Source organism: Cnephaeus nilssonii, assembly GCF_951640355.1.
Source record: "Cnephaeus nilssonii genome assembly, chromosome: 13".
Taxonomy (NCBI): Eukaryota; Metazoa; Chordata; class Mammalia; order Chiroptera; family Vespertilionidae; genus Cnephaeus; species Cnephaeus nilssonii.
In genome coordinates, this window is record NC_137084.1 from 46,322,269 (window position 1) to 46,334,949 (window position 12,681).

At 61.4% G+C, this 12,681-nt stretch overlaps 1 protein-coding gene across 1 annotated transcript in view; it reads left to right on the forward strand.

Moving 5' to 3' along the window:
• The window catches only part of MYO7A (myosin VIIA), an 82,330-nt gene that overhangs the window by 49,427 nt on the left and 20,222 nt on the right, over positions 1–12,681 (forward strand). The window contains exons 19-32 of the mRNA XM_079788629.1: positions 218–312; positions 1,691–1,775; positions 2,286–2,504; positions 2,884–2,991; positions 3,830–4,039; positions 4,384–4,587; positions 4,824–5,000; positions 5,491–5,580; positions 6,878–7,005; positions 7,859–7,985; positions 8,707–8,826; positions 9,655–9,828; positions 10,637–10,864; positions 12,048–12,218. Of these exons, the coding sequence (XP_079644755.1) occupies positions 218–312; positions 1,691–1,775; positions 2,286–2,504; positions 2,884–2,991; positions 3,830–4,039; positions 4,384–4,587; positions 4,824–5,000; positions 5,491–5,580; positions 6,878–7,005; positions 7,859–7,985; positions 8,707–8,826; positions 9,655–9,828; positions 10,637–10,864; positions 12,048–12,218 (2,136 nt within the window). The remainder of the gene's footprint in view (positions 1–217; positions 313–1,690; positions 1,776–2,285; positions 2,505–2,883; positions 2,992–3,829; positions 4,040–4,383; positions 4,588–4,823; positions 5,001–5,490; positions 5,581–6,877; positions 7,006–7,858; positions 7,986–8,706; positions 8,827–9,654; positions 9,829–10,636; positions 10,865–12,047; positions 12,219–12,681) is intronic.

Here is a 12,681-nt window from a genome sequence, read left to right on the forward strand (position 1 = left end):
AATTGGGCTCCTCCTGCTCCATTTGTCCCACCCAGAGCTCTGGGAAACAGCCACAAGCACCCCTCTGTCCTGTGGCTGAGAGGCTGCCCCACGGAGCAGAGCAGGGCTGGGAGCCTGGGCGGCCCAGCCAAGCCCCGGGCCTGGAATCCAAGAGAAGGAAGAGAGGGCCTTCACTGGGATTCACGGGGGGCCTCTGCTCAGGAGCTCTGCCCCCCAGGACCACCATGACATGCTGCTGGAGGTGGAGCGGGACAAGGCCATTACCGACAGAGTCATCCTCCTCCAGAAGGTCATCCGGGGATTCAAAGACAGGTACGTGCCGGGACCAGCTCCTCCCCATGAGGAACAACGCCCCCCCGCCCCCCCCCCCACACTTTGCTCACCTCTTTTCCTCTAACTGGAGCACTAAAAATAAGCATGCACACCCATGTGCACACATATAAATGAGTACACACATGCATAGCACATGGGTGAACACACAGACACATGATTTACACAGGCACACACATGTGGATTCAGGGGGCACACACATTTGGACACTGTGGTCTCAAATGCCTGATGAAATTTCTCAAAGAGGAAATTTGAGATTTTATAAATTACAAATTTTATAAACTACAAAGTGTGTTCCTTATTCCAAATAAGGGACATGAATAGCTGTGACAGTTCACAAACCAGCAGGACTGACTCTGGAGCATGATTCAGGCTTCACAAAAATCCCACAGCCTGCCCCTTTTGCAATCCATCTGGTCACTCCCTCCTCTCCATCCATCCATCCATCCATCCACCCACCCACCCACCTGTCTGTTCATCTAATGTCTGCCCACCCGTCTATCTGTTTCCTTCCTCAGTTGCTCACTTGCTCATGTGTGCCTCTAGGCCAGTGGTCAGCAAACACATTAGTCAACAGAGCCAAATTATCAACAGTACAACCAATGAAATTTCTTTTGAGAGCCAAATTTTTTAAACTTAAACTTCTTCTAACACCACTTCTTCAAAATAGACTTGCCCAGGCCATGGTATTTTGTGGAAGAGCCACACTCAAGGGGCCAAAGAGCCGCATGTGGCTCGCGAGCCGCAGTTTGCCAACCACAGGTCTAGGCATTGGCGTGCTGGCTCACTCACACATGGCCGTATTAATTTTTCACTCCTCATTTATTTATTTCTACATTCAGCAGACACCTGCTGTTTGATGTGTGGTTTCTTTGTCCTCCATCAGGTCATAGGTGACTGTCATCCTGGAGAAGCCATCTAGAGTGTGCAGGGGAACAGCCTTGCACTCACTCTGTCAGACAATGTGGACTCTAGTCCAACCTCATTGAGTCTCAGTTTTCTCATCTATAAAATGGGGAAATTTGATAGTAGTGAGTGATGTTCACACTGTTCAAATATTCTAATCTTTAATATTATTTACTTATTATTCATACACTTATTTATTTATTCAATAAACACATTTGGAAAATCTCCTTATTGGGTTCATGTGACAAGTCTGTGAGCAAGCAGGGCAGGTATCATTCTACCCACTTCACAGATGAGGAAGTTGAGGCAGAGAGGTGATACCCTGTTGCCCCGGGTCATGTATCCAGGAGACACAGAGCTGGGACTAGCCCTGCTGACCTCATTCCAAACCCCACCTGCACCCTGCTGCCTCTGGGCACCACGTCTCTGCTTTGAGGATCTCCTGCTGTTTCAGGTCCAACTTCCTGAAGCTGAAGAACGCTGCCACCCTGATCCAGAGGCACTGGCGGGGCCACAACTGCAGGAGGAACTATGAGCTGGTGAGCCTCGCCAAGGGGGCTGCTCCTGGCCCCACAAGGCCTTTGAACCTGCCCGGCAGCAGGCTGAACCTGTGCCCTAGACACCTGGCCTCCTGCCACTGCCCCAGCTGCCCCGACCATTCCTCCAGCCCGAAGTCCAAGTCTGGTTCTGGTGCCTTGTCCCATCTGGTCAGCGATGTTTAGGCTTTTCTTCTGGAATGTTTCAATGAGCGTGAGCACTAGGTCATTAGAGACGTCCGAGGGGGGCCGAGCAGGTGGGTCCCACTGGCCTCAGGGGAGCAACTGGGCTGCAGCCTGAGGTTGGGCTGGGGGCAGACAGGAAGGAGAACAGCTCCTGGTCTGAGGATGGGCAGTGAAGGGCGCTGCTGGGACACTCCGCCTGCGAGGAGGCAGAGCCCTCTGAAGCCTAGACCCGGGAGGTCAGGGTGTTGCTTTGGGGCGTGCACTGGGAGAGGGGCCCAGGGCAGGGCCGTCCCGGAACCAGGGCTCTGAGCCGGGCTGTCCTTGCAGATGCGGCTGGGCTTCCTGCGGCTGCAGGCCCTGCACCGCTCCCGGAAGCTGCACCAGCGGTACCGCCTGGCCCGCCGGCGCATCATCCAGTTCCAGGCCCGCTGCCGGGCCTACCTGGTGCGCAAGGCCTTCCGCCACCGCCTCTGGGCCGTGCTCACCGTGCAGGCCTACGCCCGGGGCATGATCGCCCGCAGGCTGCACCGGCGCCTCAGGGCCGAGGTGAGCAGTCCCACCCTGTGAGGGGCCCTGCTCCCCCGCACGGGGACACATCACCCCCACTCGTTGGCTGAGACCTAGCGCTGGGGCTCCCCTGAGGAACGACAGCACTGAGACCAGACCCCCGTGTTCCTTCTCCCAGCCACGGGTAGATCTTTGGGAGGTGCCGGTGAACCTGGTCTGGTTTGGGGATCAGTGGTGTCAAACCTACTCCCCAGCCCCCCAGTCGTGTGACCTGGGGAATTTCCCAGATGCCTCCGTTTCCCCATCTGCCAAATGATTTGGCAAAATCACTCCCAAGCCCAGAGCTCAGTCAGGTGAGGTGGGGCGGGGAGCTGGCGGGAGCACGGGGCCAGCAGCGCGGGGCTCTCCCCTCCCTCAGTACCGGCGGCGTCTGGAGGCTGAGAAGATGCGGCTGGCGGAGGAGGAGAAGCTGCGGAAGGAGATGAGCGCCAAGAAGGCCAAGGAGGAGGCCGAGCGCAAGCATCAGGTGAGCGGGGGCGGTCCCACGCTTCACTGTCCATTCGCTGGCCGACGGCCTTCCCCAGACCCGGGCTGTGCAGCTCTGTCCTTCGCTCCCTTCTTCGCGTGCGCTCTGGGTGCGTCCTGGCCCAGGACGGAGGCGGGAGGGCCGTGGCTCTGGGGTGCGCGGGTCCCTGCCCTCAGAAGCTCCTTTTCTCGCTGGGAGACAGCACCTCGGTAGAAGCCCGAGCCGGGGTCAGAGCACCCAGCATGGGCCACCAGCCACGTGGGGTGACTGAGCTTTTGAAATGACAGCACCTGAGCATAAAATACACACGGGGTTTTTAAGGCAGTGCAGGGGGAAAAGGGCTATAAACGATCTCGGTACTATTTTTAAAATATTACATGTTGAGATGATATTTTGGAAAGATTGGGTTAAATAAAAGATATGATTAAAATTGATTTTACGTGTTTCCTGAGACAGTTTTAAGTGCAGCCGCTCCATGCATGGCTCCCACGATCTTCCTGTGGGACGGCGCTGGTCTAAAGCTTTGAGCCACCGCCATGGGGTTTTGGGTGGCGTGGTCCCCTCCAGCTGGGGAGGCCTGAGCAGGCTTCCTGGGGGAGGTGTTCCAGCTGAGCCCTGGAGGCAGGTGGCCTTACTGTCTGCGCATCTGTCTGCACAGGCTCGGAGGGCTGATGGGAGCGAGGCCCGGGGGTGGGGAAGCCCGAGGCCCGTCCCTCCCAGTGGTCAGGAGGCACAGGGGGAGACGGGACTGTGGCCTGGGTGTTGCAGGGGCCCTGGGGCTCCCCGGGGAGGGCTTGTTCTCAGAAGCTGTCTCCTCTGCATCACCCCCACCCCGCAGGAGCGCCTGGCCCAGCTGGCCCGCGAGGACGCCGAGCGGGAGCTGAAGGAGAAGGAGGAGGCCCGGCGGAAGAAGGAGCTCCTGGAGCAGATGGAGAGGGCCCGCCACGAGCCCGTCAATCACTCCGACATGGTGGACAAGATGTTCGGCTTCCTGGGGACTTCGGGCGGCCTGCCAGGCCAGGAGGGCCAGGCCCCCAGTGGCTTTGAGGTACGAGCCTGGGAACAGGGGCTGGCGACAGGCCTCCGTGGGGTGACTGCGCCCCGCTGCGTTGAAGACCACCTGGTCCCCTCTGAGCAGAGGGCAGCAGCGATGACCGGGTTGGGGGCCATCGGGCCCAGGCCCTGCCACGTCAGCTCAGGCACTGTCCCTCTCCGGGGCCACTCACAAGCTTGTATTCATTCGTGCATTGAGGTCTCCCCATGAGCTCCCCACTCAGGGCCAGGTTCTAAGTCGTGAACAGGACAGCACAGGACACCCCCCAGGGCAGGCCGGGGGGGGGGCTGCAGCCCGCTGAGTCCGCCCCCACAGCAGGGACCCCCTCATCTCCTCAGGACCTGGAGCGCGGGCGGAGGGAGATGGTGGAGGAGGACCTGGACGCGGCGCTGCCCCTGCCCGACGAGGACGAGGAGGACCTCTCCGAGTACAAGTTCGCCAAGTTCTCTGCCACCTACTTCCAGGGCACGACCACGCACACCTACACCCGGCGGCCACTCAAGCAGCCGCTGCTGTACCATGATGATGAGGGTGACCAGCTGGTGAGGGCTGGCGCTGTGGGTGCCGAGAGCAGGGCCCTGGTGGGCGGGGACCAGGGCTGACTTTACCCGCCGCCAGCCTGGGGCCAGGCCTCCTGGGCAAGATCCTGGGAACATCCGAATGCCTTCAGCACAGGGGCCTCCTGTGGGCTCCTCCAGCCCCTCCCCGGCCCCCGGGGACGCTGCTGGCTGAGGCGATACCCTGCACTGGGCTCTCTGACTCCGGGGCTCTCTCCCAGGCGGCCCTGGCCGTGTGGATCACCATCCTCCGGTTCATGGGGGACCTCCCTGAGCCCAAGTACCACACGGCCATGAGTGACGGCAGCGAGAAGATCCCCGTGATGACCAAGATTTACGAGACCCTCGGCAAGAAGACGTACAAGAGGGAGCTGCAGGCGCTGCAGGGCGAGGGCGAGGTGAGGCCCGGGGCCCTCCAGGCGATGTCCCTCCCCGCCAGTGGGCAGGGCTGACCGGTCTCCATACCTCAGGGTCCTCAGCAGAGGAGGGTCCTAACATTCGCCTCTGCCTCACCTCCCGGACCCATGCTCTCCTCTGTCTACCTGGGAACCAGTGTCTGAGTGTTTTGTAAGCTGTCAGGCGTTGGCCACGAGTGAGTGAGGCCACGTGGCGGAGCAGCCGGCCTTCATAGTCAGGCCTGGCGCCATGGAGACTCACCGAGGGCCACTGGGCGGGTCACTACACTTTCCCAGCCTCAGTTTCCCGTCTGGCGGTGGTAGGGGCCGTGTGGGGCTGAGGGTGGAGGTGTCAGCGTGGGGTTTGCCCCGTAAGCATTCTTGAGGAGGTGACACTCCTCCAGCCACAGCCCCATGGTCAGCTGCGCTGGTCATTACTTTGGCCCACTCGCTTGACCCTGACCCCTGACCCCCGATCCCCGTTGTCCTGCAGGCCCAGCTCCCCGAGGGGCAGAAGAAGAGCAGCATGAGGCACAAGCTGGTGCACTTGACCCTGAAGAAGAAGTCGAAGCTGACAGAGGAGGTTAGCGCAGACCCGGGCTGCCTCAGGGCCCCACTGGGATGGGAGCAGGAGTCGATGCTGCCTGTCCTCAGGGCGCTGGGATGGCAGGCGACAGGACAGCGTAGGGGGTGATCGGGGAGATGGGGAGAGGGCAGTGAGGTCAGGCTGGGCCAGGTCAGGGAGGGCTCCCAGACGAGGGGACCTGAAGGCTGGGGAGGCAGCCGGGGAGGGAGGACATGCCCGCCACAGCGTTTGCTCTCAGGACCTTGCTGTGGGATGCGTGCCACGGGGCACCAACGCTATTGATCCATCTGAGCTCATAGGTTTAGTCACCTTGCCGTGTCTGAGACCCCTCGCTGCCCTGTGCTCCAGGTTGTTCAGCCTGGGAGGGCAGACGGACACAAACCCAGGCGTTTACAGCGCAGGGCTGGCTCCCCCGTGCCCTTGCCTCTGCACACACCAGTGCTTCTCCCTAAAATTCCCCCTTCCTCTTCTCTGCCTGGGGGTGACCTCCTCCAGGAAGCCTCATGGGACCCCTCTACAGCCATCAGGCTCCTCCTCGGGGCTTCCACGCTGCCTTTGCCTCCGTCCTGGTCCTGTTCCCCATCTGAGGCTCAGATCCAGCCTCACAGTCCTGGAGCCCTAGATCCAAATCCCCCCTTTGCCCCTGGGTATCTGAGACACCCACTCTGTGGGTCCCTGGGAGGGCCAGTGCGAGACGACAACTGTGGGTGCTCAGTAGCTCTGAGGACCCCCACACCCCCTCCGTCTGGAGGGCACATTCTCACTGCTCAGCTCTCACCCACCCCTCACTGGGCAGGGTGCAGGGCTGGTGCTGTGGGCTGTGAGATGAGGGAGAAGAACCCAGGCTGGGCGTGGCTCCCACAGAGGGGCCAGGGCGTTGGTGACAGTGATGGTGACTGGGACTCGGAACTGGGAGATGCTCTGGGTGTCGGCGTTGTGTGGGAGCCCTGGAGAGAGAGGGGTCCTGCCAAGAATTGGAGGAGCAGATCCCTGTCCTGACTGGTAGGGGGTCGGGGGGGGGGGTCAGGGAGGCTGCAGAGGAGCCTTAACCCCAGAAGTGGGTGCCAGCAGGCCAGTGCTCCCGGCCTGGTGGGCTGGTCACGGACCCAGCGTCTGTTCTGCATGGGGTGGGGTGGGGTGGGCAGGGTGGGGGCCTGACTGGTGGAGCCAGCTCTTCGGGCCACGCCCAGGATTCTGCTCTTGGGGGCGAGGGGAGTGGGCAGACTCAGGCAGGAGGCAGGGTCCCTCACTCCTCCCGGCCCAGGTCAAGCCCTGTCCCCTCCCTGTGGCCCAGGTGACCAAGAGGCTGCACGACGGGGAGTCCACGGTGCAGGGCAACAGCATGCTGGAGGACCGGCCCACCTCCAACCTGGAGAAGCTGCACTTCGTCATCGGCAACGGCATCCTGCGTCCAGCGCTCCGGTCAGCGCCCGAGGGCAGGGGTGCAGGGAGGGCGGCTGCTGGGGCGGCCACGCTGGGTGTGGCTGGGAAGGCCGCTGTGGCTGAGCTGTGGCTCTGTCACCTTAGCCAACAGGCCTGGGGTTAGCCTGCTGCCTGCTGGCCACGTGGCCTCGGTAGTTAGTTCCTCTCTGAAAGCCTCAGTTTCTCCCTCTGTAAAAAGGGGGGGGGGGGCAGAGTAATAAGTGGACCTGCCTCAGAGGCTTGGGCGCAGATCAATCTCAGGAAGGCTGTACCCGGGAGGCTCTCAGTAAGCGGTAGCTGTTGTTGCCATGCCCTGACAGGCATCTTCCGCTTTCACCGCATCCCTGCCAGCTCAGGCCTGGCAGTGCCTCCGTCCCGCCCAGGCCCGGGAGGCTCACCTCAGGTCCCTGGGGGTTGGGGGAGGAGCGGGATGATGGAGGCGTCCCCAGGAGCGATGAAGGAATCAGCTCAGCTGGGTCAGTGGAGGGGAACCGGCCTTTTCTGAGAACTCACAGGACAGTTGGGCAGGAGGGCTGATCCCATGCACCTTGTATGCTGGCTAGGAGGACAGCAGGGCGGTGTGTGTGTGGGGGGCGGCGGGGGGGGGGCGGTGATGGCGCGCACGAGCTCAACTTCACCCAAAGGAAAACTGAGGTCCAGAGAGGGCGGAGACTTCCCCAGAGCAGACCCTCTTCCCCAGGGCCCGGCCCGGCCCGGCCGTCCTCACCTGGCCCCACTCCGCCTCTCCGTGGATGGTCTTGGTCAAGGAACAGAGGGAGGCCTGGGTGTCCCACCTGCTGTGGGTGGGACGTTCCCTCTGAGCCGTCTCCCTTCCTGCCTCCCCGCCCGCCAGGGATGAGATCTACTGCCAGATCAGCAAGCAGCTCACCCACAACCCCTCCAAGAGCAGCTACGCCCGGGGCTGGATCCTCATGTCTCTCTGTGTGGGCTGCTTCGCCCCCTCTGAGAAGTTCGTGAAGGTAGGGCGGGCGCCTGGCCTCCAGGCAGGAAGGGGAGCTGGGGGAGAGCAGGGGAAGGAGCGCCGAGGGGCTTGGGGATGAGGCCCCGCCCGCGTCATCTCACCTGGGCCTCACAGCTGCCCTCCCCCCCCCCCGCCCCTCTTCCTGCCCCCTCCTCCCAGGCACCCAGAACGTCTTGCCGTCCTCCCCTCAACCAGTTTTATGTCTGAGGAGGCGGAGTCTGACTGCACCTCCGGGCCCCTCTCCATGCTGTGTTCGAGCAGGCGCTTTAGCTCCTCTCAGGCCTCGTTCTTGCCTGCTCCTTGGTGCCAGGCCCTGGGTGCTGGGGACACAGACAGAACAGGGGACAGCCTGTGGCCAGTGCTGTGAACGGGGAAGCACTCGTCAGGGAGGGGGCCCTGGAGGAGGAGGAGCAGTTAAGCTAGGTGAAGAGGGGGTACAGTGTGTGGGGTGAGGCAAGAGGCAAGGCTGAGACTTGACAGGTCTGGATGGTGGTGGCCTGTTGCCAACACGAGGCACGTGGGCTTCATTCCGAGGGCAGCGGGAGCCGTGGGAGGCACGGGAGGGCTGTGGGCAGACGTGAGGGCTGGGGGCAGACGTGCCTTGGAAAGCAGGTCCTGAGAGTGGGCGGAGGGATTGGAGGCGGGAGACCCAGCGAGGCTGCTCTGATGGCCCAGGTGGGAGCCAGAGTGGGGCCCCTCAGCTGGCCCTCTGTCTGCAGTTCCTGCGGAACTTCATCCACGGGGGACCGCCTGGCTACGCCCCGTACTGCGAGGAGCGGCTCCGGAGGACCTTCGTCAATGGGACACGGACACAGCCGCCCAGCTGGCTGGAGCTGCAGGTGCACCCCGCCCCGCCAGGCGTGCGCATGTGCACGTGTGTGTGTGTGTGTGTGTGTGTGTGTCCGGTGTGTGTGTGTGTCTCCGGTGTGTGTGTGTGTGTGTGTGTGTCCAGTGTGTGTGTGTGTGTGTGTGTCCGGTGTGTGTGTGTGTGTGTGTCTCCGGTGTGTGTGTGTGTGTGTGTCTCCGGTGTGTGTGTGTGTGTGTGTGTGTGTGTGTCTCCAGTGTGTGTGTGTGTGTGTGTGTGTGTGTCTCCAGTGTGTGTGTGTGTGTGTGTGTCTCGTGTGTGTGTGTGTGTGTGTGTGTCTCCAGTGTGTGTGTGTGTGTGTGTGTGTGTGTGTGTGTGTCCGGTGCCCAGAAAAGCCCCTGCTTTGGGATTCTGGGTTCTTCACCCTTAAGCTCTGGAATCCCAGGCCTATTGGAGCAGAACCCCCGGCAGAGGATCGACTCCCCTCCGTTGGCTTTATGGTCCGAGTGCTTTAGGCAGCGCTTCCCACTGTGCCTCAGTGGCTTCGTTGGCCGTAACGATGCTCATTTCACAGGGCCCGTGAGGGTTTGGGACGTGAGGGCAGAAGCCCCTGGTGTGTGGCAATGCCTAACCTCCCAGCCCCAGGGACCGGGCTCAGGGACCCTAATGTGCCCATCAAGTTGGGGAGCACAGCAGGGCTCCCTGGGCACCTGTGACCCGGGACAATGTCTTGGTGAGATGCTGGGGTCTGGGGTCTGCGGGGGAAACCCCAACCTCCTAGGCATCAGGGAGCCCGGAGCCCAGAGGGGTCAGGTGGTCTGAAGTGGGAGGATTCCCACAAACCCTCTCTGGTCACTTTCAGGCCACCAAGTCCAAGAAGCCCATTATGCTGCCTGTGACCTTCATGGATGGGACCACCAAGACGCTGCTGACGGACTCGGCCACCACGGCCAAGGAGCTCTGCAACGCGCTGGCCGACAAGATCTCACTCAAGGACCGCTTCGGCTTCTCCCTCTACATTGCCCTGTTTGACAAGGTATGGCCGGCCCTGCCCTGGCACCGCCCTGGGCTGCCCACAGGTTCCCGGCTCAGTGCTGCCACCTACTGGCCGCCTTGCACAGTTACTGACTTCCAGGGCCTCGGTTTTCTCTGTTAGCTGGTGGTAACTCTAGCTCTGGCCAATTCTTTAGGATTGTGGAGCCCTCTTATGCCCCTAAAGAAAAGAGTGTTGAAACCCAGAACTCACGTCAGTCATATGTAGCAAGTCCCCTCTGGTGCCGGAGACAGGCTGCAGGGGCCTGCAGCCACGTGGCTCTCCGAGATCCATTTTCTCACCTACAGATGCGGATCTAACTCCTCATCAGGTTGAGTGGTCATTTCCTTTCACTCCTAGTGGCCACCCGTCACTTCGAGGCCAGGAGCCTTCTCTGTGGCGCTGGGCCTGGGGGTGGCTGGTTTTACCTGCACACCTAGCAACATCGCACACAGCCGAGGAGCCCCACCTTGCAGGTCCGGGACGGAACCACGTGTCCGACACAACTTATCTGGATTTTTCTGCCGTACAGACGGATACTCTTGTGTTTTCCGTGGCCATTTGTGTATCCGAGTGTCACAAAAGGCTTACTCGAGGAAATGGGAACTCCCGTGGCTGTGCCGGCTCAGAGCCCATGTCTGGGGTGCAGGGGTCCCGTGCTGGCCTGCCTCCAGGGTGACCTGGGCACCTCCCTGCCTCTCTCTGAGCCTGGGTTTGGCACCCAAGAGCAGTTGGCACAGTTGATGGCTCTTTGTAGTCCTTCCTGCTTGCTCCCTTTTCCCCTGGGTGACCTCCGGCCCTCTGCCCACAGGTGTCCTCCCTGGGCAGTGGCAGTGACCACGTCATGGATGCCATCTCCCAGTGCGAGCAGTATGCCAAGGAGCAGGGTGCCCAGGAGCGCAATGCCCCGTGGCGGCTCTTCTTCCGCAAAGAGGTCTTCACGCCCTGGCACAACCCCGCAGAAGACAACGTGGCCACCAATCTCATCTACCAGCAGGTGGTGCGAGGGGTCAAGTTTGGGGAGTACAGGTGTGAGAAGGTGAGTGCGAGCGACTCTTCCAGGTGTCCCGGCTGAGCTTGCTTGGCTCACAGCAGCCTGTTTTCTGAATTTGAATTCGGGCTGAGGGTTCCTGTCTGGGACCCGCCACTAGCTGATGCGGAGGTTAGCCTGAGGGAGGGCGGGCGTGCTCCTCGCTCCTCCCGGGTTAACGCTGCCTGCAGGAGCCAGGGCTTTGAAGCACAGCCCGGGTTCTGCCAGTGGAAGGTTCTGCACCTGAGATCAGAGTGTGCACACGTGTAAACTCCTGTCTCCTGCGGACAGGAGTGGCGTAGCTGTCTTGTTTTTGATGACGGTGATGATGGCTCCCGTGGCACCTGTGATTTCGTTGGTGATTGTGATGGAGGAAGGAGGATGGAGATGATGGAAATGAAGGGGATGGTTGGTGGTGGTGGCGAGGGTAGAAGCAGTGATGGTGTAGGTGTAGGTGTGAGGGTAGTGACGATGATGATGGTGGTGTTGTTGGTGGTGGTGAGGTGATATTCAGGCAGAATGTATCAGTACAGCCATGTCCATTGCTAAAACCCTGAAATACTTTGAACTAGTTGGAAAATATCCACTGCCTTTGAGGCACCCAAGAGCCTTTCTTTACTGCCCCTGCTGCCAGAGCCTGGGGAACCCCAGGCAGGCATCACGGGGGCTGCCGAGCACCAACCACGGGCAGAGAAGGGACAGCTGCCCAGTGCCCAGCTGGCTCTCTGACGCCTCCACACTGTAGCCCACGGGTTGTTCAGTGCCCTGACTGTCCCGGGGCGTGGTGATGGTGATGGAGGTAGTATCGGTGATACACGCCCTTCACTCCCTCAGTCTCCAGCGGTATCCGGTCCCCCACCCTCCAGGCCAGTCCCTGGCTGCTCTGTTGTTTGCCAGCCCCCGTTGCTGTCTTACTGGGTTGAGGATGTAGTGGCTGACCGATGACCAAAATGGGCTGGCTGGTCTCTCTGGGTCAGCTCGGTACCTCTGGTGCTGAGAGGACCCAGGAGAAGGCAAGCATGTGGCCCTGCCCTTAAGAAGCTCGTGGTTCCACCAACCAGACAAGAGCTCTGGGCGAATCGGTGAGAGCTCAGGGTGCAAAGGCCAGGGGCTGAGGGCCCAGGAGGCGGGGGCCTGGGCTTCCCGGAGGGTGTGTGAATGAGGTCTCCACACCCCCCCAACCCCAACTCAGGAGGATGACCTGGCCGAGCTGGCCTCCCAGCAGTACTTTGTGGACTACGGCTCCGAGATGATTCTGGAGCGCCTCCTGAACCTCGTGCCCACCTACATCCCTGACCGCGAGATCACGCCCCTGAAGACGCTCGAGAAGTGGGCCCAGCTGGCCATTGCTGCTCACAAGAAGGTAGGAGGGCGGAGGCTCTTGGGAGAGGGGGTCCTGATGACGGAGGCCAGGAAGTAGCACCTGGGGCATCGAAGGCGTCACAGCTCTCACCTGCCACGTCCGCCCACCGGCTGCGGGGCCTCCTGCTTCCCAGCAGCCTGCCTCCTCCACCACGCACATCGGGTCTCCTGTCTCTGTCATCCGCTCTGGCCTGGGTTCCAGGGATACGAGATGGCTCACGTCCAGCTCTGTGGCCCCGTGAGGGAAGCCGTGGTGCAGGTGGTGGGGGCCCAGTCCTGGCCTTGCACAGGCGCTCACGAGAGCCACAGCTCGGCGGCGCTGGTGCGTGTTGGGGAGCTTCCAGGAAGGGCACCCTCCGTTCTGCCTGCAAGAGCTCTGCCCACCTTCCTGCCTGGGAGCTTTAGGGACCCGCCCCCTCGGGCCCCTTGCCGGAGGCCCCAGGCCCATAAGGGCTGCCCAAGTA